The 23,764-nt window shown below is 50.5% G+C and overlaps 1 protein-coding gene across 11 annotated transcripts; it reads right to left on the bottom strand.

Annotated features, from left to right (window-relative positions):
- Nucleotides 1–399: 399 nt before the first annotated feature.
- On the bottom strand, nucleotides 400–23,518 carry SOCS2 (suppressor of cytokine signaling 2). Of its 11 annotated transcripts, XM_051845750.3 has the most exons (4): nucleotides 23,367–23,518; nucleotides 21,316–21,389; nucleotides 3,535–3,895; nucleotides 400–1,909 (listed from the first exon to the last, which is right to left on the bottom strand). In XM_051845750.3, exons 3-4 carry the CDS (start codon nucleotides 3,671–3,673, stop codon nucleotides 1,452–1,454), a joined length of 597 nt encoding a protein of 198 aa, XP_051701710.1. In that variant the 5' UTR covers nucleotides 3,674–3,895; nucleotides 21,316–21,389; nucleotides 23,367–23,518; the 3' UTR covers nucleotides 400–1,451. The 11 variants fall into 11 exon arrangements, with proteins under 11 accessions (XP_051701710.1, XP_089164877.1, XP_069908800.1 ...); XM_089308751.1 differs by lacking the exon at nucleotides 21,316–21,389 and having other exon boundaries at nucleotides 23,367–23,508; XM_070052699.1 differs by lacking the exons at nucleotides 21,316–21,389; nucleotides 23,367–23,518 and adding an exon at nucleotides 6,542–6,630.
- Nucleotides 23,519–23,764: the final 246 nt, after the last annotated feature.

Below are 23,764 nucleotides of genomic sequence, written 5' to 3'. Positions count from 1 at the left end.
ACAGAGAAGATGGTACATTTGCAACAGTTACGAGGCCGTGCAGCCAATGAGTGGCCATCAAACTCTTTAGTGTTTGCTCGGTGGCACGCCTACTGAACTCGTAAAAGAACAGCCCATGTCACAATGTTGGTAGCTTCTAAATGGTGGGATTTTTGGTAACACAAGGGGCATCCGTGTGTGTCTGTGCCACTTTCAAAAGACCGGGACACTCTGGCAGCTCTTGACATTTCTACACCATGAGTTCCAAATTGTACAGGGGCAGATGCAGCCCAAAGCTCCGAAGAACGGCGAGCAACACGTTTCACTTGATGTGAGTTCTGGAAGGACAGCCGTCTACCACCACCAACACGCATGCTCTCGGCAACTCCAAGTAACCAGTGCAACTTGTAAAAGTCAGGCTTGGGTTTTTTGTTTTTTTATTCAATACATTCTAATCAAAGAGTAACAGCAGTAAATAAACACTTTGAAAAACAGGCAGGTATCCCCCTATCTCTGGAAGAAAATTAAGTCCGAGTATTTATTCTACATGGTAGAAGGGAGACAACTGCTGATGTCCATGGTTAGACAATTCAGGACAGCTTGGGAATTTCTAAAGCCATTTCCAAAAAAACTCAATGGCAACGGCTTGGGACACAGCTACCTCAAGGGATACACTGTCTACGTCGGTTTTCATGAACAAGGATTGAGTTGCACCTGTTTAAGCATGACATTCTTGTCTTTAGCCTTAAAGGAAAAGAGAAAAGTCTTTTCCATTTGCACCAGTTTGAAATAGTTCTTAAATAAGGCTCCCTTAACGGATTACTACAGTACTCCTTCAAAGGAGAGAGTTCGTACGTGTAGTAAAAAGACAAATACAGGATTTCATGGTCTTTTTTTTTTTTTTTTTTGGCTGATAGGTAATTGCATAAAATGAGGGGTACATACTCACAAGCACGATCTGTTTAACGAAACTCTTAGGTACATCAGAAAGCAAAACAGAAACGTCCTGAAACCAGCTCAGACCACCAGGCCTTTTCTACAGAACATCACAGCCTGCGTCAGCTTGGTTCCTCCCACCTCTTCAGGACCCTGCGTGTAGCTCCTTCCTCTGCTGATGGAGCACGGCCCCCGGACCTAACCCCAGGGGACCTCAGAGAGGCCAGGCACTCTGGCCCAGTGCTCCTTTGGCCTTCGCTTGGGACATTTTATCCTTAGTTCAAAGGGATCAATTGGCCTTGGTCAGCCTTAGGAAGGCTAGTATCACTCAGGTGAACGTAGCTGAGGGGAAAGTGCAAATACCTAGCTACCTCTTCACGCCTTTTTTTTTTTTTCTTTAATTAGATTGACTTCAGCGGTTCTTACAAAGAATCCCGCGTGGTTATCCAGAGCAGTTCACTCAAGTTTTGGTTCTCTTTTACATAGCTGCATTCGGAGATAGTCTACATGAGGCATGTTTAGAAAAAGAGAAACACTTATACCTGGAATTTATATTCTTCCAAGTAATCTTTTAGTCTGGTGGGTAAAGGCAGTCCCCAGATGGTGCCGGTGCACTTGTTAATGGCCAGTCGACAGAGGTGTTGCAGGGGTGGCGCCGATGTGTAGAGCGGTTTGGTCAGATACAGATGAACCGTGCCGTTCCGGGGGGCTTCCGGGCCCGTCCGCTTATCCTTGCACATCTGAACATAGTAGTCGATCAGATGCACCACACTGTCAAACTGTTTAAGCTTGGACTTGACACATATGATGGAGTCCAACCTGAACTTCCCATCTTGGTATTCGATCCGGAGGTTGGTGGGCCCAGCTGACGTTTTAACAGATATGGTTAGTAGGTAGTCTGAGTGCGAACTGTCTCGAATCAAGAAAGTTCCCTCGGGTGCCTCTTTTAATTTCTCTTTGGCTTCATTAACAGTCATACTGCCCCAGTACCATCCTGGGGTTTTTGCCCAAAAAGAAAAAAAGAAAAAGAGTAAAACAGTTATTACGAGGATTTTTAGAATAAAGCAAGTACCTGGCAATGATTTTTCTAGCTCTTAAAAAAAAAGTGTGTGTGTGGCAGGGGGATGGAGTGATTTACTGGGGCTACCACGAATGAACGCTTTTGGTTATAATTTAATGAAAATTTGAGACTTTTATTTTCTGAACACAAACTGAGCCACTGCTGCTGCTGCTGTTGATTTTTTTTTTAAAAAAACTGGGTTTTCTGTAGCTATCCTTTAATGCATGTTAAGATTTTATTCTAACAAGCCAAAAAAAAAAAAAAAGGTTGCAATAGGAATAGGACAAACTGGCTGCTGAAGCATAATGCTTTCAATGCTATTTAACTGAAAACTATGATTTAAGCAAACGAGAAACGAATCAGAAGTTGGAAATAAGTCATGCCCTTTAAAAAAGCTGAAAGCCCCAACCCTAGTCATTCCCACGCAGCGAAAAACAGAAGCAGCATCTTCCGGGCGGCTGGTGGCCCCCCAGCCCCCTCCCCTCCAAACAGCCAGCTCACAGCGGACAAGGGACAACCTCCCCTTGTCCGAAGCCCTGGAAAGCACTGCCCTGTGTTTGTTTTGAAAGCACGGCTCTGGTACAATAGCTTCTGTTGGCCGCCAGCTTCGATGACGGCTAATTCTACCAGTCACTGAGAAACGGGGAGCCCCAATCGATAATCAGTGCCGCAGGCTGACAACCTTCGCTGAACTTTCCTGGATTTCGCCCGGATTCGAATCCAGGCACAGCCGCCAGTCCGTCGTCGGTCTGCCCCGCATGCTCAGCTCCCCAGCCCATTTTCAAAAGTAACTCAAAGGCGTTCTGCACTTCAGGAGTTCGGACGGTGTGCCCCCCCACTCCGACCCCCAGGTAGGGGAGAGCCAGTGGCCCGCTTGCCAAGACCGCCGGGGAACTTCTCCCCTGTCGCTACCAAAAACTTCAACTTTGACTCAAACGTAAGCTTTTAGGATCCAGATTTCGAAAGCCTGAACGATCTCCCAGATATCTGAAAAAATCCTCTTACTGCCTTTCAGATGCCGAGGGCCGCCGGCGAGCTGCGCAGAGCGCACGACTGCCCCGGAAACAAGCCAGCCCGGGGCGCGCTGCCCCTGGAGGCCATGCTCGCGCCGCCTTCCTCGCACTCGGTCGGTCCCTGCCCTTGGCCACCAAGATCGCGGGCTGCAGCGGTGGCTGCGGGGAGCCCTAGCACGCCGCGGAGGCACAGGGCGCTTTTTCCCGCCAGCCGGAGCGCCCAGCCCTGAGCAGCCGAAGAAAACAGGAGAGGGTCCAGCACGCTCAAAGGCTGTTTCCAAGGAGCCCCTCGCACGTTCTGCCATCCCCAAGCTCCCCGGGAACCAGTTTCCTTTCGAATTCCCAAGGATCTGGGGCCGTGCGGGGCGCGGCGCGGGAGGGGGGGGGTGCATCCTCGCCGCAGTTCCCCGCCCTAGAGAGGAGACAGGAAGTCAGGGGTCCCATTTCTAACCCGTCCTGCAGCTTCCCGACCTCAGCCCCATTTGCCACAGCACTTCCCCCGCCTCTGAGGAGGTGTCCCCTCCCGCACACCCCGCCGGTCCCTACCTGTTTGGCTGAGCTCGCGCAGAGCCTTCGCCAGACGCGCCGCCTCTGGGGACGGCTCCTCCGGCGGCCCCGTGGTCCCCCACTGGCTCCGCGTCCCTTCCGCGCCATTCCCGGAGGGCTCGAGGCACCGCAGGGTCATGGGAGGAGGGTCACCGCGGCAAAGACAGGTGGCCGCCCGAGCTGGGGTCCCAGAGGGCTTCGCGTCCTTCCTGGGAGTCAGTGGGAGCCCCCAGACGAGTCCCCGCTGGGGGTCCGAAGCGGTGACAAAAGAGGAGGGGGTGGCGCACTGCTGGTTCCGTGTCGCCAGGTTCCAGCGGACAGATGCCACAGTCGCCCACAGACGCGCTCAGCCAGAGAGAGTCTGCAAAGAGAAAGTGGGGCGTTTGGTCAGTGCGCGCCGGACCCCTGCAGCTGGGGTGGGGGTGGGGGTGGGGAAGCAGAGTCGTGGAAAATCCCGGGGACTCCTCGGCCCCTAGGCTCCTGCACCATTTAACCTCAAGCATCCAACTGCCGCCCCGGCCCAGCTCTGCAGAGAAAAGATGAGAGAGCAGGGATTCCAGACTCAAGAGTTGGCCAGGGAGGGGCAGTGGGAGCCAGGATGAGAGCGGACGGGGCGTTTTCCCGCCCAGGGCTGCTCGCTGAAATCACGCACTGTCAAGCCAGGAAGAGCAAACAGTCACCTGCGGGTCCAGGGGGCATGGGCCCTTGTCAAGGACAAGAAGGAAGATTTAAAAGAGGAAAGACCAAGACAGATCGCCAAACTGGCACTCCCAACCCACACCCCCGCGCAGCCAGAGGCCTCTCCGGAGCCAGCACCCGGCACCAACCTGGTCCCCCGCCCTAAAAAGCTGCGGGACTCCCGGGGCCTGAGCCGCCAGCCCGGGGTGCAGAGGTGCACGAGCAGCTGCATCCCTTGCCCGGGAGGCAGCCGCGCTGCCCTCCCCCCCCCACCCCCCGCGCGCCGCCGCCGCCTCCCGGTGCCCGCTCGGGGCAGAGCTGGGGGGGCGCCTCGGCGGTCGCGCCCGGTCCGGGACGGCCGCCGCGGGCGCTGTCGAGGAATCGGCCCGAGTGCAAAGCCACCGCGGGAGCTCCGAGCCCAGGCCGGGGCTGAGCGGGCAGCAGCGAGCGCGGCGGGACGCGCGAACACCCAACGCCGCCGAGCGCTTACCTCGGCCGCGGCCGCCGCCGCCTCCGCACCAGGCAGTCTCCCGGGCGGACATGGGGCGGGGGAGCCGGGAGGGGCCCGGGAAAGGGGGGGGGGGCTCTGCCCGAGTGTCCCCTGTCGACGTTTAATTTGGGAACGAGGTGCTCGGGGATGCGACAAGCCCTGCGCCCAGCCGCGGCAAGACTTCTGTGCGCAAGGGGCGGACAAAAATCTCAGGGATCATCGCCTCGACTAACCCCCGCCGCGCGCGCGCGCCGCCAACCCCGACTCCGACACCCGGTCGGGGCTCGGACACCCCCGCTCCGGGGCAGTTGCCGGCGTTCCTCTGGCCGCGACCGAGGAGGTGGGAAGGAGAGAGGGAGGGAGGAACAAGGGAGGAGGCGGGCTGGTGGGGAGGAGCGGGAGATCAGGTTATTAGGATTATTAATTTGGGTGGCTGTTCAAGGGAGGAGGGGGGGACAACTCCGGAGACTTCCCGACGCCGACAAGGCACGGGAGAAGGCAGGCGGCGGCGGCGGCAGCGCCGCGGCTCCGACTCTCCCCTGGCGCTCCCACTGCGGAAGCCCAGGCCGCCCGCCGCTCCCCGCGCCCACGGCCGCGCCCCGCTGCCCTCCCCAGCGACTCTTCTCGGGGCGGAGCCTTCAGGCTCCCCCCGCAACCCACGCCGGTACCTGCCGCGGGCGCTAGGAATCCTGAGGCTGTGCGCCCGGGGCCCCGGCGCGCACCGTCCGCGGCCCGCGCAGCGCCGGCGGCTGCGGGCGAGGAGGCTCATGCTTCAAGGGGAGGAAAGCCCAAGGCCCGCGAGCGGCGGTGGCGGCGAGACTTGGCAAGAGTTAACCGTCTGGCCCCGGAGCGCCGCGCGCGCGCGACTCCCCAGCCCCTCCCCCGGCGAGCGCGCCTCGCGCCCCGCGCCCCGCCCGGCTGCCGCGGAGGCCGCTTTCCAGGAACTTTCCAGGAATCCGCCTCACGTGACCGTGGCCCCCGCCGCCGCTTTAAAGAGGCTCCGGCGCTAATGCGCAGGCTTCGAGGCGGAGCTGCTGCGAGCGCTCCGGCGCGCGGGTGAGGGCAGTGTGGACGCCTGGGACTCCGCCCTCCCCTGACCCCGCACCCCGGGGTGATCGGGGGCAAGTGGGAGGTGTCCCCGGCCACCTCCAACCCCATCTCGGCGCCGGAGCCCCCCCGGTCCAGCGAATAACGACAGCGCTCCTCGGCCACCGCGGGCGGGGGTGGCCCTCTCTCCACTGGTCGGGCGACCCCTCTCTTCTCTGGTCCTGCGACCCCCGGCCGCACGTGGGCGGGGGGGTGCAGGACAGAATAGGGGTCCTCGAGACCGGTTCCCTCTAGCTCCGAGACACAGCGGTGGAGGTGGGGGCGAGCCCCGAACCACGCCCGGGGCCGGAGGTTCCCTCGGCCCGGGTCCTAGAAGGCAGCGGGCGCGCGGAGAGCGGCGCCTCCTTAAGTCCCCTCCCCCTGGCGCTCCCGGTCGCCGGCTGCGGCGGCCGCGGGGCCGGCTCCTCCCTTACCCCGCCGCGCAGCCCCGGAGGCTCCCGGAGGCCCCGCGGCCCGGCCGGCTCACCTGCGCCCGCTGCGGTGGAGGCGGCCTTACCTGCGCGCCCAGGAGGGGCCGGGTAGCGCGCGCGCGGTCCGCAGAGCGCTCGTCTCCGGTGCCCTGCAGGGCTGGCGTGCGGGGCCGAGAATCGGGAGGATCCCGGCGCCTCCTCCTTCCGCGGGACCCTCACCTCCCACCCACCCCGTTGGAGGCCACCTGGCTTCGGTGGAAACACATCTCCTTGCCTGCCCTCCCTCCCCCCCGAAATGTGACCTACTTTAAATGTGACCTACTTTTTTAAAAAGCCATTTACAATCACGGGAAAACCGGATCCAAATTTTCGATAACCATTTTTCTTTGAAATACTATTCTATTGCATCACTGCTCAAAAGCTTGAAAGGTCAAGGGCCACTTTTGGTTGAAGCGGCGGCTAGGGGGGAAGTTGGGCGAGGGAGGCGCGGCTTACAAACCGTGCCTGCTGCTCCCCCTGCTGGCCGTGGGAGGAAGCGTGAGCCTCTATGATTTTCTCAATGATTTTCCTGCTTTTGAGTAAATAGCCATGCATTGGAGACGCCGCCGAATCGGAGAGGGGAGCAATTCCCAACTAAGAAAAGGCATTGTCAGTCCTGTGCGGAGAGCCGTGTGTGTGTGTGTGTAAGAATCGCGCAGAGAGGAGCTAATTGATAAAAACCCTCTACAAAGTAGTTGAATGATTTTGCACAAGTCACTTGCTGCACTTCCCCCCACCCGGACTTTCCTACAAGGAACTGGACTCGGGTTCTCGGTGATGGACTGGGATGAATGAACAAATCAGATTCCGTGTGGAGTTTGCAGGCCTATGACCTTTAAGAACCACAGCTCTGCTGGTGTTCACTGTACTGTAAATTATTCTGTGTAGCTCCTCCTTCCATGACAAAGAATCCCAGAGGAAGGGTGTACCCACTTCAACATAGTTTAAATTAAAAGATATTTCTAAAAATTTTGCAAATTTAAAACAAACTTAATTTCTGTTTACTTGTTGAGATGAATCTTCCAGCAACCCTTCTTTATATAACTTTCCTCTTGGCTCCTCAGGGCCTTTGTGCATGCTGTTTCTTCTACCCAGAGTGCTCCTGCCCAGGGCTGGCTCTCATTCAGGAACTAGCTCAACGGCACCTCCACAAAGTATCAGTGCCCATGGATATCACCGAGGTGCAATGCCAGCTGTAGGTAGGGGCACCAAACTTTGTACCAAAAAAGGATTCTCAAATTTTGTTTCTGAAATGTTTGTCCTCAAAGGCTAGCATTTTGTTGGTTTTTTTAGTCCTCAAGAAACACATATGGGAGTCACATAAGAGAATGTTTATGGGATCATGTTAAGTGAAAAAAAGTAGGCTATGAAATTTTATCTATGCTATGATTACAACATTATACAGTTATGCAGGCACATGGGCAAACACAGAAGGGAATGTGGGAAAATGAAAGCAGCTGTTTTCAAGATGGGAGGATATGGGTGAATTTTTAAACCTGACTTTCCTTAATACTGTTCCAATATTTTTGTTAGTCATCATTTCTCCAAAACTGCATCTAAGTCAATATGCCACTCTCTGGGAGCAGAGTGTGTTTTATAAGGCTTGTAACTCCAGTCCCATGGGACCACTCACCTGGGCTCCAGACCTGCTCCCAGCATCACCTTTCAGGCATCTAACAAGCATTTCCAATTTTTCTTTAATTTTGTGTTTAAAAGGCAGAGAGAGACCCATCCGCTAGTTCACTCCCAAAATGCCTGCAAAAGCCAGAGCTGGGCCATGTAAAAGCCAAGAGCCAAGAAGTCCATCCAGGTCTCCCACACAGGTAACAGGGACCCAAGTACTTGGGCCATCCCCTGCTGCCTCCCAGGGTGCACATCAGCAGGAAGCCGGAACTGGCAGTGGGGCTAGGACTGGAACTCAAACACTTCAGTATGGGATGTAGGCATCTTAACTGGCATCTAATGGCTAATCAAAGTCCATCCCTGGCATCTCCAATTCCCTATGTCTCAAAGAGAGACCTGACAAGCTCTCCCCCTTCTAACAACAATAGCAACAACAAAAAGCAGCTCCTCTGTACCCTTCCTCTCTGAAAACGTGAGTTCCATCTCTTAGTTGGCCCGGCCATAAAAGCCTAAGTGCCACTGTGGATGCCTCTTTCTCACATACCCCACATCGCACCTGGAGTTCAATCACTGGACTCTGATTTCACAAGAACGCAGAGTCGGAGCACCTGCACATGGCCCACGGCACGCCGGGCCAATCTCTGACCGGGCGAGTGCAGCAGCCTCTCGAATGGCCTCCTGATGGGATCATGAGCAGGACTCACTTTAGGGACAGTGTCCCTGCTCCAACACAGATGACTGCATTGCCCCCCCCCCCCCAGGAAAACACAGAACCCTAATAGCTGCTCACATGGCCCAGCAAGATGCTGCCCCATTTACCTCTCTGATCCCATTTCCTTTTTTTTTTTTTTTTTTTCTGACAGGCAGAGTGGACAGTGAGAGAGAGAGACAGAGAGAAAGGTCTTCCTTTGCCATTGGTTCACCCTCCAATGGCCGCCGCGGCCGGCGCACTGCAGCCAGCACACTGCGCTGATCCGATGGCAGGAGCCAGGTACTTCTCCTGGTCTCCCATGGGGTGCAGGGCCCAAGCACTTGGGCCATCCTCCACTGCACTCCCTGGCCACAGCAGAGAGCTGGACTGGAAGAGGGGCAACCGGGACAGAATCCGGCGCCCCGACCAGGACTAGAACCCGGTGTGCCGGTGCCGCAGGCGGAGGATTAGCCTAGTGAGCCGCGGCGCCGGCCTCCCATTTCCTCTTGCTTTGCTCTTTGATTGCTCTACTGGACACCCTGTTATTTCTAGACCATATTGCCCTTGCTCCTTCCTCAGGGCCCTTGTATCTACTGCTTCCTCTACCTCGCACGCTCTTCTTTCAGATACCTGCCTGGCCCCCTCCCATCTTGATGGATTGTCACTCATCAGTGAGCCCTCGCCTGATCACCCCCGTCACCCTTAACCCTTCCCCACGCACATGTGTTTCTCGTCCATATTCTAGTTGCTTCCCTTCACTTTGGTCACTACCATGGTCTATTTTGTTTGTCCACCAGAATATAAGCACCATGCATTTGAACTTGCATTGTTCACAGCCGTGCTTTAGTGTCTTGCATAGTTCCCAGTGTGTAGTAAGCATTCAACATAATTGTTGCATGCATGAATGAAGTGAATGCATTAGTGTGACAGTTACATTGCCCAAGTGTGAATTTTACTCTTGCACTACTTACTACACCTGTAATCACATTAGTTAGTCTTGAAGAGATAATAATTGTATTTACCTCAAAGGGCTGTTTTGAAAGTTTAAGTTAGAAATCTAGAAAAGTGCTTTGGCACTTAGCAAACTAAATAAATAAATAAAGATTACCTGTTGTTTTAGCTATCATCCGTGTACTCGCTGTGAGTTTGGGTTTCTCGCTGTATGGGTCAGATTGTCTTACATTCGCTTATGTGAAATTCAGTGGTCGCCCCCCACTTCCGCAAACCTCCCTCCTATGGCTGCTTGGTTGGTTCCCAGAACCTCCCCTTCAGCTTTGAAATTCATAGGGTATCTGTCGATTTCCAGGCACATATCTGTTCTGCTCAGGACGATTCTCACAAAGGCTGCGCTGAGTAGTTGCCAAGGCTTGAGACTCCCCTCTGTGTGCCAGACCAGCCCAGGGCACTGCTGGTTTTGCCACACAGATGGTCTAATACTGACAAGTGCTCCACACTCAGCTTCTTCCTAACTGCCAGGAGGGAGTTGTGGGTTTTGTTTGGGAGATGGGAAGGCGGTTGATACTCTTTGGAGATGGAATCGCCACATTTAAGGGTAGAAGGAATGCTTTGAAGTGTCCAGTATTCCTGCCTTTTAGAAATCACCATCTCTGGCCGGCGCCATGGCTCACTAGGCTAATCCTCTGCCTTGCAGCGCCTGCACACCGGGTTCTAGTCCCAGTCGGGGCGCCGGATTCTGTCCCGGTTGTCCCTCTTCCAGGCCAGCTCTCTGCTGTGGCCAGGGAGTGCAGTGGAGGATGGCCCAAGTGCTTGGGCCCTGCACCCCATGGGAGACCAGGAAAAGCACCTGGCTCCTGGCTCCTGCCATCGGATCAGCGCAGTGCGCTGGCTGCAGTGCGCCGGCTGCGGCGGCCATTGGAGGGTGAACCAACGGCAAAGGAAGACCTTTCTCTCTGTCTCTCTCTCTCCCTGTCCACTCTGCCTGTCAAAAAAAAAAAAAAAAAAAAAAAGAAAGAAAAGAAAGAAAAGAAATCACCATCTCTCTTGCTTGCAAACCCCTCCCCCGGCACCTCCATGACTCCCTTTGATTCTGGGACCCACTCTTCAAGAGAGCACATGACCCAGGCTGGTCAACGGGAGTGCCTTGTGCCCTTGGACACAGGGCTTTGTCCAGCATCACAGCCCTGGCAGGGCCAGCCAGACTATGTTTGTGGGATTTTATGGAAATGCTGCCAGAGAACAGCCTGGCCCGGTGAGATGAGAAGCAGTCATGACCACAGAAATCAACTTTTCCCCGACCTGGAGCTCCCTCTGGACCCAGGGTGCTAACAGAAATGAGCAAAGACAAGACTGCAAACATCAAGATAAATGGGAGAGAGCATATTTCCCTCTGGAAGGGAAGGTGATTCCCTGTGTGTGAAAGGCTTACACCTGACCTATTTCCTTCTTCTCTATTTCCACCTGGCCCTGCAGGCACTGGTGTGCTGGCTGCATCTGAGACTTTCTCTGCGGCAAAGTGTTCCAGGGCACAGATTTTGGGGGTTAATTGGCAACCCGGAGCCTCACTGTAAATCCCCAGGGGCCTGCGGACCTCAGGCAGGACCCTTGTTTTAAGGGAATTATGGATGGTCTCCATTAAGCACTCCAGGAAGCTCACGGCTGCCTTCCGCGTGGTAAGGGACTCTCTTTACAGGAGGTGCTCTGTGTAGTCCGAGGGTCATTAATCACAGGACTTTGGTGCTAGGAAGGCCACTATTTCACTAGTACAGAAAATTTAATCTTGTTTCTCCTCCCCGGTTGGCCTCCTTGTTTCTCAAACACACCAGGCCTGCCCCAGGGCCTTTGTACTCACTCTATCTGCAACACTGTGTCCCCGCGGTTCTCATGGAGCCGCTCCCGCCTTGCACTGCCGTCTCCGCTCAGGGAGCTTTTCCCACTTTCTGTAGAATGCTAGCCCCTGTCTGTGACAGTTTCTTCCCGCAGCTGGAGTTTCAGCCTGTGCTTACCACTACATGACATGTGGCAGTTGTTTCTTTGTAATTTGTTCCTTGTCTCTCTCCCACTTGGAATGTAAACAAGGACTTCATCTGCTAGATTCACAGCTGTATCCCCAGGTGCCTAAAACGACTCCTGGGCCGTGGTAGGCTCCCAATGTCAAGTGATCGAATGGATGAGTGATTCTAGTGCACCTGTAGGTGGGGAAACAGAAACACTTTTATCACCTTCTTTCTGGCCTGGATCTATTTAACTTTTTCATCTCTCCCTGCATAGGCGTGCTTCTCAGCTTACTCTTGGGCTTCCCTTCAAGCCCGGGTCTGCTATCTAGGGGAGCTATCAAGGTGTTCTCAGAGTTTCTCCTTAATGTCCATGTGGTTGACCTCACGACAGGAGAGAGCATGTAGAGTCACCTCTGTACTCAGCAAGCATTCATTAGGGACAAACGCAGCTCAGCCCCACTCCTACTCTGGTCACAGGGGCACCGTCAAAGCTCATTCTAACGAAGGGCGAAGGGGAATGCATGCCGTGGCTTTGAGAACAGCTGGGAAATACCACTCAACCACCCTGGGAAGTCCAGAAAGGGCAGTGGGCAGCCTTGGTTGATTCCCTGAGCTTCTCCAGATTTTTGTCTTCTCTTCAATGGCATGAAAAATCTGGCCTGCACAAGCTACTGAGTTTCCATCTCATTGGAATCACCTCCAACCTCTGTTCCACGACCTCCCAAAGAGCAGCTGATGGTGTTATTAGACCTCAGCCTGGGCAGCTTCTAGGTATATTTGACTTTCCAGAGAAGTTCACAAAGGTCAAGGCCTGGTAGGATGTGGTAAGCAGAACACGCAAAGAAAAACCTACTGGTAAACAACAAATACCACCCCTGGCTTAGTCATGGAATTCTGAGAAGCAGCAGCACCCAGGGAACCAGTCTGTACACTGGCAATCATGGCTGAGACTAACTTTAACCAAAGGCATGTGGCAGAGCCACAAAAGGCAGGCTCTGCAAATAGTAGCCAGCTTTTCAACTCACAGGACGGCTGTCATACCCATTCTGTGTGAAAGGCCCACAGACCACACCCACTGGCCTTTTGTGCTATTCTAGCAAGTTAGAACTGGAATGATAATGAGCCCATGCCACCATAACAGAAAGCAATGACACCAGTTTGCCTCATATGATGGTTTAATCTCTCTTGACCAATACAACATAGCAGATAGCTGATTTTATTCTATAACAACCTTTTGGTGATGATGGGAAAATACACCTTCCCAAGAAAAAAACTTTTCATGTAAGTAAAATTAAACCAAGGCACATTAAAGTAGGTTATTGTATACTTGTAAACAAACTCCCATTAAGAAAACAGTGTAGGGCTTAGTGTGCACAGAGGTAACATTTTAAGGGGAAAAGTAGCAGAGAGAGTAAGTTGCTTTTAAAACAGGTCATTCACCTGCACCCCATGGGAGACCAGGAAAAGCACCTGGCTCCTGGCTCCTGCCATCGGATCAGCGCGGTGTGCCGGCCGCAGCGCGCCGACCGCGGCGGCCATTGGAGGGTGAACCAACGGCAAAGGAAGACCTTTCTCTCTGTCTCTCTCTCTCACTGTCCACTCTGCCTGTCAAAAAAATAAATAAATAAATAAATAAATAAATAAATAAATAAATAAATAAATAAAACAGGTCATTCAAACCATGAGTGCTATTCCAACAAATGGGACTGTAATATTCTCAAAGATTGCTTGCAATAGTGGAACATAGGCCACGGATAAAGAATTGAAGAGGAAGGCTGGGTTCATTCTGTGTTGTTTTAAAATACTCCCAGTCAAAAATTGTTGCATTTCAGCATATGGCAATAATTCTAAAACACTAAAGCCTTGTTTCTTATGAAATATAGTTACATATATAAAAAGATAAATACATGCTATATTATTAGAAATAGCTTGTGAATATCAGGCTGTTTCAGCCTCCTATATTTTTTTCCTTTGAGTTTCCAATATTGCTGAAAAGGGGATTTTTTTTCTTATTGCAAGTTCCCCTGAATGAGTTACTCTGTTGTTTTTGTTTTCCCCTCTCCTATTTTTAAAACTCATACCTAAAAGAGGCAAGTTTGTCTGACAAAGCCATCAGGCAAATCCTTGTCTTTCTCAACATAATTTTAGCCCAAGGTCTACATTTCCTTCTACTCTGCCACAACCACTAAATACCCACATGTTCACTGTCAATCAGATTAATTGTAGTGTGATCTGTTGATCTCAGACACTGAATGGACAAAAATAACAATGGAAAAGATGATATTAATAAATAAATAGATCACCGTGGCAACTGGAAATCAGAAAGCAGTCACGTGCCAGTATCTCACACGAGTACCATCACAGGATAGTAGGACACAAATCAGCAAATTTCACTCAAAAAAAAAAAAAAAGATAAATTGTATAGCCTTATTTCTATTAAAGAAATACACTCCATGCTCAGCAGGCCTCATTAGTGAATTCCACCAAATACTTAATGAAGAAATAATACCCATCCTACACAAACTTTTCTTTAAAAAATGCACAGTTAATAACCCATGTTAGGAGGCCAGCACTGTCTGGATACTAAAGACAGACAAGACAAAGCACTACAGCCCAATATTTCTCACAAATGTAATCACAGAATAGTAGCAAATTGAGTCCAGAAATATATAAAAAGGGTAATATATCATGACCCACTTGGATGCATTCCAAGAAAGCAAGGTTGATTCAGCATTCAAAATCAATCTGTAAAACTCATGTTCCCTACAGATTAAAATAATAAAATCATGTAATTATCTCAATCCATGCAAAAAAAAAAGTTATAGAAGTCAAAATCCAGCCACCATAAAAAAATTCAGCAAACTGAAGGAAATGTACCCAATTTAATAAAATCATATCTATAAAAATCTACAGCTGTCAGGATCATTACTGCTAAAAGATTAAGTGTATTTCCTCTGGGGCTGGCATCATGCCATAGTGGGTTAAGCAGCCACCTGAAATACCAGCATCCCATATGAGCACCAGTTCGAGTCCTGGCTGCTCCACTCCCTGTCTAGCTCCCTGCTAATAATCTGAGAAAGCGGTGGAGGACAACTCATGTCCTTCTTTTTTTTTTTTTTTTTTTTTTGACAGGCAGAGTGGATAGTGAGAGAGAGACAGAGAGAAAGGTCTTCCTTTTTTTTTTTTTTTTTGCCGTTGGTTCACCCTCCAATGGCTGCCGTGGCCAGCGCACTGCGGCCAGTGGACAGCGCTGATCCGATGGCAGAAGCCAGGTGCTTCTCCTGGTCTCCCATGGGGTGCAGGGCCCAAGCACTTGGGCCATCCTCCACTGCACTCCCTGGCCACAGCAGAGAGCTGGCCTGGAAGAGGGGCAACCGGGACAGAATCCGGCGCCCCGACTGGGACTAGAACCCGGTGTGCCAGCAACGCAAGGTGGAGGATTAGCCTAGTGAGCCGTGGCACCGGCCCTCTCATGTCCTTCTGCTCTGCCACAACCACTAAATACCTGCCTGCCACATGTTCACTGTCGATCAGATTAATTGTACTGTGTCCTTGGGCCCCTGCCTGGAAGAAGTTCCTGGCTTCTGGATTTGGCCTAGCACAGCCTTAGCCATTGCGGCCATCTGGGGAGTGAACCAGAGGATAGAATGTCTGTCTGTCTCTGTGAGTCACTCTCTTTCAAATAAATAAATAAATAAATAAATCTTTAAGAAACTTTTTGCGGGGGTCAGCGCTGTGGCGTAGTGGGTTAAGGCCCTGGCCTGAAGCGCTGGCATCCCATATGGGCACCGGTTCTAGTCCCGGCTGCTCCTCTTCCGATCCAGCTCTCTGCTATGGCCTGGGAAAGCAGTGGAAGATGGCCTAAGTCCTTGGGTCCCTGCACCCATGTGGGAGACCGGGAAGAAGCTCCTGGCTCCTGGCTTCGGATCAGCACAGCTCCAGCTGTTGCGGCCATCTGGGGAGTGAACTAGCAGATGGAAGACCTCTCTCTCTCTCTACCTCTCTGTAACTCTGTCTTTCAAATAAATAAATCTTTAAAAAAAAAAAAAAAAACTTTTTGCAATCCAAGCATAGTTTTCTCATAACAAACGTTTTCCATGAACTTTCTGAAGAATCCTCATGTTCCCAAATAAACCTTCAACAGCCCTTCCCTCCCCACCTTTTAGTAGAAATTGACAAACTGATTCTAAAATATATATGAAAAGTCAAAGGACATAGAAATTATTTTGAAAAAGAATAATGAAGTTAAAGAATACACACTATCTGATTTCAACATTTATTCTAAAGCTATAGTAATCAGGACAGAGCAATACTGGTATAAGAATAAATATATGGATTAAAGGAACAGTTTAGGGACCAGCACTACTACTACGGTGCCAGCTTTATGTATGGATGCCGGTTCATGTCCCAGCTGCTCCTCTTCCAATCCAGCTCTCTGCTATGGCCTGGGAAAGCAGGGGAAGATGGCCATGGGCCCCTATACTCATGCAGGAGACCTGGAAGAGACTCCTGGCCCTGACTTGGGATTGGCCCAGCTCCGGCCTTTGTGCCCATTTGGAGAGTGAACCAGCAGATGGAAGACCTCTCTGTCTCTCCATCTCTGTCTGTAACTCTGCCTCTCAAATACATAAATAAATCTTTTATAAAACTACATAAATAAATTTTTTTAAAAAGGAACATTCTAGAGCATCCAGATAGAGTCCACAAAAGGGCCTATGTAATTCTACTCAGAAAGAATAGCTGTTTGACACATGGTGCTTTTTTTTTATATATTTATTTATTTATTTATTTGAGAAGTAGAGTTATAGACAGTGAGAGGGAGAGACAGAAAGGTCTTCCATCTGCTGGTTCACTCCCCAAGTGGCCACAACAGCCAGAGCTGAGGTGATCTGAAGCCAGGAACCAGGAGCTTCCTCCAGGTTTCCCATGCAGGTACAGGGGCCCAAATACTTGGGCCATCTTCTACTGCTTTCTCAGGCCGTAGCAGAGAGCTGGATCAGAAGAGGAGCAGCCGGGACTTGAACCAGAGCCCATATGGGACACTGGCACTGCAGGTGGAGGCTTTAGCCCACTATGACCCACCTGGTGCTTTAACAACAGGACATTCATACGCAAAAAAAAAAAAAAAAAAAAAATTGGAAACTTGACCTTTATACCATATGCAAAAATTAATTTGAAATGGATCATGGGTCATAGATTTAAATATGTGATAGACTACAAAATCACTGAGAAAACATAGGAGTAAATCTTGCTACCTTGAATTAAGCGAAACTTCCTTAAGACACAAACATCATATTTCACAAATCATGAAAGAAAAAACTAATAATTGGACCTCATCAAAAAATTTTCTGCTTTTCAAAAAATGATGTCATAGGGATATATTATGACTAAAACTGTTATAGAAAGATAATATTAAGAAATTTTTTATCTTTTAGAAATGTTTATTTGAAAGGCAGAGTGACGAAGAGAGACAGTGACCTTCCATTCATGGGTTCACTCCCCAGATGCCCACTACAGCCAGGTATGTGCCAGGCCAAAGCCAGGAGCCAGGAACTCCAGCTGAGTCTCCCACGTGGGTGGCAGGGGCCCAGGCACTTGAGCCATCCTCTGCTGCCACCCAGGATGTAGTAGCAGGAAGCTGGATCAGAACCAAAGTAGCTGGGATTCAAACCAGGGATTCTGATGTGGGATGCCAGCATCGCCAGCACTGGCTAGAGCACTTTCATCACAATGTCCACTCCCAGCCCCTTTTTAAAAATGTTTGTTTATTTTTATTTATTTACTTGAAAGACCAACAGAGAGACAGAGATAGAGAAGGGGAAAAACATGAAAGCCACATGCTTGGAAAAATATTAGAAAACTCCAAATCTGATAAAGAACTTGTATTCAGAATATATAAAGAACTTTTACAGGTAAAAATACGGTAAATAATAACAGTATCAGAAAAAACCTAACTAAAAATGTTCAAATATTTGAACAGACACTTTCACCAAAGAATATTAATGGCAAATTAGTTCATTAAAAATACTAATCATGCCGGCGCTGCGGCTCATTAGGCTAATCCTCCGCCTAGTGGCGCCGGCACACCGGGTTCTAGTCCCGGTCGGGGCGCCGGATTCTGTCCCGGTTGCCCCTCTTCCAGGCCAGCTCTCTGCTGTGGCCCGGGAGTGCAGTGGAGGATGGCCCAGGTGCTTGGGCCCTGCACCCCATGGGAGACCAGGAAAAGCACCTGGCTCCTGGCTCCTGGCTCCTGGCTCCTGCCATCGGATCAGCGCGGTGCACTGGCCACGGCGGCCATTGGAGGGTGAACAAATGGCAAAGGAAGACCTTTCTCTCTGTCTCTCTCTCTCACTGTCCACTCTGCCTGTCAAAAAAAAAAAAAAATACTAATCACACAAGAAGATATTAGTGTATGACATAACCCCTAGACTGACTAAAATTAGGAAGAGCCACATTGCCCAACCTTCGGGATCAAATGGAACAAGTGAAGCTCTTGGATGTTGCTGGTAGAAATGTAAAAATGACAAAATCACTTTAAAACAGTGTGACCATTCCTTATAAAGTTAAACAAATTAAACACATGTGATCCAGCCATACCACTCCCAGGAATTTATGCAAGAGAGATGAATTCATGTGTCTACACAAAACTTGTACGTGAATATTTATGACAACCTTTTCCCTAATAACTAAAGTCTGAAAACAGCCCAGATGTCCATCAACAGGTAAGTGGGTGAAGAAATCGTGCTACATCCAAACCACGGAATAATAGCAATAAAAAACCATGCTAGTAATATGTGCAACAACATGAATTATTCTCTAGAACAGGATGCTAAGTATTAGAAGCCAGACATAAAGGCTTGGTATTTCACAATTCCACTTATATAACATCCTGGAAAATAGCTCAGAGGTTGTCAGCAAATGGAGAATGGGGTGAGTAAAGAGAATGATGGCGGGGCCGGCGCTGTGGCATAGCAGGCTAAGCCTCTGCCTGCGGCACCAGCATCTAGTATGGGCGCCAGTTCAAGTCCTGGCTGCTCCTCTCCCAGCTCTCCCCTTAATAGGCCTGGGAAAGCAGTGGAAGATGGCCCAAGTGCTTGGGCCCCTGCACCCGCATGGGAGACTGGGAAGAAGCACCTGACTCCTGGCTTCAGATCAGCACAGTGCCGGCCGTGGCGGCTATTTGGGGAGAGAACCAACAGAAGGAAGACCTTTCTCTCTGTCTCTTTCTCTCTAACTGTCTATAACTCTACCTGTCCCATAAAAATAATTATTTCTTTATTTTAGAAGTAGAGTTACAGGCAGAGAGGGAGAGAGGAAAAAAGATCTTTCATCCACTGGTTTACTCTCCAAATGTCCGCAACGGCTGAAGCTGAGCCGATCTGAGGCCAGGTGCCAGGAGCTTTTTCCAGGTCTCCCACACAGGTACAGGAGCCCAAGGACCTGGGCCATCTTCTACTGATTTCCCAAGCCATAGCAGGGAGCTGGATCAGAAGAGGAACAGCGGGGACATGAACTGGCTGCAGGCGGAGGCTTAGCCTACTATGCCACAATGCTGGGCCCATAAATCTTCAATTAAAAAAATGAGAGAGAGAGAAAGCAAAACTAGAAAAGAGCTACCATGGAAGACAAAGAGGCAGAGGAAATGCTGAAATCTTAGGTTATTCAAGCTAAGAAGTCAGTGTATACAGAGGGCTGCATGATTAACCAACATTTTGGCACCATGGTGTTTACCCTGGGAAGATAATTCCGGGAGGCAAGGGTGACACCTACGTTATCTCAACGCTGGAAAGACTAGACCCATTTCCCGCCCTTAGTGCAGGTTTTCAAGAAAGAACAGTTCATTACAGATAGGAAATTATATAGAGGAAAGGATACTGACGTACCTTTAGGACTAAAATCAGGTTTAGAAATAGCACCCCTGCAGTTATCCAAAGAAGCTGAAAGTGTTTTACACACATTCGTTCTTAGCTCATGAAAGGTCTAGGGGTGGGTGGAAATGCAGGTAGAGCAAGGTGCTGTGGAAACTGGATCGTTTTGCCCCAGGGAGATATGTGGTTGGCTTGACGTGTTGGAAAGATCGCTGTGGCAGGCGTGATGTGGAAGGCGAGGTTGGTGAGGGCAAAGCAAGCGAGACCTACATGGTTGCTGGACTCGTCCCTTAACAGACAAGGAAGTCCTTGCTTAGGGAAATCGGGAATAACAGGGTTCAAGGCAGCAACTCAGAGGGCTCTGGCCATTGGCTGGATGTGAGGGAGGGCTGAGGGGGGAGGTGGCATGGAGGGGTCACACCTAGTTTCTGGGTCACACCAAAAGAAATTGGGGCCAGGGGTGGGGCTTGGGTAGCAAGATGGCTTGCGTGGGAAGGGGAAGCAATCCCCTGTGACACTTGCCCGTGTTGATCTGGGTTTTTCATCTTGTTTTGTTTCCAGCTGTTCTTTTCTTGCCACATTTGCATATTGTACTAAGTTAACACAACATTAAAAACTAATAAATGATCCTCATGTCTATCGTTCCTGATTAACTGGGAGCTGCTTGAGGGCAGTACCTTTGTCTTCTTAAGTCCAGACTTCTCATCACGGCTGACCAGGCCTGGCTGACCCCACCAAAATTTACTGCTTACAGTTCAGAAGGCTTGGAAATCTAAGATTAAGGTGCCAGCAGATTTGGTATCTGGTGAAAGCTTGCTCTCTGCTTCAAAGATGGTGCCGCCTTTTTTTAAAAAAGAATTTTTTTCAATATATTTATTTGAAAGTCAGAGTTACACAGAGAGAGAAAGAGAGGCAGAGAAAGAGAGAGAGAGAGAAGTCTGCTATCCACTGGTTCACTCCCTAATTGGTTGCAACGGCCGGAGGCACCGATCTGAAGCCAGGAGCCAGGAGCTTCCTCCGGATCTCCTATGCGGGTGCAGGGGCCCAAGGATTTGGGTCATCTTCTACTGCTTTCCCAGGCCATGGCAGAGAGCTGGATCGGAAGTGGAGCAGCCAGGTCTCGAACTGGTGCCCATATGGGATGCTGGCACTACAGGTGGCAGCTTTACCCGCTATGCCACAGCGCCAGCCCCGAGATGGTGCCTTCTAACTGCATTCTCTCTTGGGTAAGGGTGAACAAGCTCCCTCAGGCCTCTTTAATGAGGCACCACGGGGCAGCAGTTAAAACACCACGTGGGATACCTGCATCCCACATCGGAATGCCTGGGTTTGAGGTGTAGCTCTGCTCCTGATTCTGGTTTCCTGCTGATGCACACCCTGGGAGGCAACAGGTATTGGCTTAAGTGATTGAGTTCCTGCCACCCATATGGGAGACCTGCATTGAGTTCTCAGCTCCCAGTTTCAACCTGGCTCAAAATTGGTTGTTGCAGACATTTGAAAAGTGAACCAGTGGTTGGGAGATTCTCTCTCTCTCTCTCTCTCTCTGAATCTCTGAATCTCTGCCTTTCAAATAAATAGACCTAACTAAATAAAATGTTGACTAAGAGAGGGGGAACCAATCCCATTTGTGAGGGCTCTATCCTCATGACCTAATCAGTCCTAATGATCCTACCTCTTAATATTACAGCATTGGAGATTAGGTTTGCAAACATGAATTTGGAAGGAACGCAAATGTTCAGACCATAATAATAATAATAATGTAAAAAAATAACAACAAGATTGGCTGATATTTATTAGGTGCTTAATAGAAGCCAGTGTTTTGATATATTAACTAATTTACATACCAGCCCTTCAAGCGGACCCTGTTAGGATTACATTTCTCAGATCGGGAAACTGAAATGTTGAGAAGCAAGAGACTTACTCAAGGTCAGCATTCGAAGGAGATGAACCAACAACAGCCATTCATTGCGTGTTCCCCAGTCCTGAGCTTGGTACCTGTTGGAGGGGCGATGTTCAGTAAATGTTTGTGGAATTGATCTGATGCGGGGAGGTCGTACCTGAGCTGGCAGCGATGCCTGGCACGCAGGAGAGAGCCGATCGGGCAGATGCTCAAAAACAAGGAGCACCTTCAAGTGCTGTGGACACAGTGCTGGAAACAGCCCCGGCACGACAGCTCGGAGGCCAGGAAGGGATGCCTGCCTCTCAGAACCGCTCCAGGAGGCCATTCATCTCCAGAGCACGTGCCTCGGACACAACGCTAGAGTCTTCTCGCCGATTCTTTGTCCTGCCCTGTGCTGACCTGGCAATCACCCCTTCCTTGCTGCTATGGCTCCACGTGCCATCCTCACCTTGTCCTATCTTGACCCGCTCTTGTGGTCCTGCTGTGTGCCCTGGAGGTTTTCCTGGATCCCACTAACATGAGAACATGCTGCTGCATAGCTGTTCATCCTATGTGTCAGCCAGCCCAGGAAGGAGCCACAGAGAACAGACCAGGACTGAGCTATAAGTGTAGCAGTGTTTCTCACCTCAGCTACATGGCGGTGACAACCGCAGAGATTCAAAACACCCCAAATTGATTAAATCAGAATCCCTGATTCTCAAGCTCCCAGAAAGATTCCAAGGTTGAGACTCACTGCAGACTCTCTGGGCCTTCGTAACCCGGCCTCAAGTTAGAGAACAGTGGATTCTTTCCATGTGGGATGGGACAAGCAGCCCCTGGAGGGCAACTGTGGCCGTGTCACCGTGACTTGAATCAAGCTCTGTGAAAGCAGTCCACCCGCTGGGGCTGGCCCTGAGTGCCAGCACCTTGGGCTTCTGGGCGTCATTACCTGATCTGGAGGTTGAGGGGAGAATAGCGTCTCTACCCTCACTCCAGAAAGGACAGAAGAAAGTGACTGTGGGAACTGTGTTTCCATCCTGAGGACTTTCTCTGTCTTGGAGAAATTTATATGCCTCCTACAAACCAGACGTTCCCTCCCCAAGAGAATGTGGAGTGCAGGGGCCCACCCATGCCCTCCTCACATTCGGATTTTCCCTCCAGGGCCAATTTCAGAGGGTCCAGATTTTGAATTTAAGGTGAATCATAGCATCCTTACATATCTCCCCTTGGTTTGGCTTTTGGCAATAGCTGGCTTTGACCAGAAGTGTCTCTCCCCACCCCTGTCCTTTCCATACACTTCTCTGGTTCCTTCCCCAAATTCAGGAAAGAAATAGAGAACATTAGATAAAGGCATCAGATACAATCACCCCAACAATACCAGAGGTGGTGATAACAATAATAATGATTACTATTACTATTACTGTCAGTATTGTTAACAATTGGGTTTGTGCCCGGTTCTAAGCACTGTGCAGGCATTATAAAAACCGTTTGTCCTCTTACTTGAGCCTATGAGGCAGGAAGTACCCCCATTCTACAGAAAAGGAGAGGAAAGTCTCAGGGCTCAGAATGATACCCCAAAGCACGGCCCCTTGGCAGGCAGAGGATTGGACCTCAAGAAGGCTGGCAGGGCTCCTAAGTGTCTGACCCCCACCCACCCTCCTTTCGCCTGCTCCCTTCCTCCCTTCAGACAAGCCTTGGAAACTAGAATTCCTCTTCCCGGTCATGGGTCATAGAAGTCAGAACCGCCCTTGGGGTGAACATCACGGTGCCGTGGGTGAAGCCACCACTTGAGATGCCCACATCCCCTGTCAGCCAGTTCAAGCCCCAGCTACTCTGCTTCCATGCAGAGCACAAATGGTACAAACGCTACAAAGTCTTGGGCCCCTGCCCACCCATGTGGGAAACCTGGGTCGAATTCTGGGCTTCCGGCTCCAGCCTGACCCAGCCCTGGCTGTTGCAGCCATTTTGAGAATGAACCTGTGGCTGGAAGATACTTCTCTCTCTCTCTTTCCCTGCTAAGCCATAAACAAAACCTAGAAATCCGACTCTCACCTTTGTGTGTACAAGTTGGCCCTAAGAAATTCTCTGCATACCTTGTCTGACAGCAGATCCGATGATTCTGTTTCCAGAGGGGCCTGCACCACCCCTGGAGGAAGGAATGTTACCCAGAGAGGCCAAGAAGAATCTGAGCACACAGACCTCGCTGGGATTGCCCTCCTCAGTCTATTAGCATCCAGTAATACCCTGGGTCCTTGGGTCTTCCTTTTGAAGGCTCTGCTGTCACCTAAAACCTGGAGTAAATCAATAGGGTGATGGCTGTGGTTCTAGGAATATTAGCTGTGACCCTTATGATAGATGACAAAAGTCACGGGGTAGAGCAGTGCTTTGAGTCTTTTTTGAAACAAAGAAAACAGCAAGTGGTTCTCAGAATTGCCTGGGAAACTTTGCTAGAAATGCAAATATTCTCTTGGCCAAGGTCAAATTCTCGGAT

This window comes from Oryctolagus cuniculus, chromosome 11 (genome assembly GCF_051225735.1).
Source record: "Oryctolagus cuniculus isolate XC-2025 breed Fujian yellow rabbit chromosome 11, ASM5122573v1, whole genome shotgun sequence".
NCBI lineage: Eukaryota > Metazoa > Chordata > Mammalia > Lagomorpha > Leporidae > Oryctolagus > Oryctolagus cuniculus.
The sequence above is the reverse complement of the archived record's forward strand: the minus strand, read 5'-3'. Positions and strand labels throughout refer to the sequence as shown.

What these genes read in the sequence shown, in the direction of transcription:
- SOCS2 (XM_051845750.3), bottom strand. Translation starts at nt 3,673, where the DNA reads ATGACCCTGCGGTGCCTCGAGCCCTCCGGGAATGGCGCGGAAGGGACG. An exon ending in GCGCGAGCTCAGCCAAACAG is followed by an intron (nt 1,910 to 3,534) that starts GTAGGGACCGGC and finishes CAAAAACCCCAG; the next exon opens with GATGGTACTGGGGCAGTATG.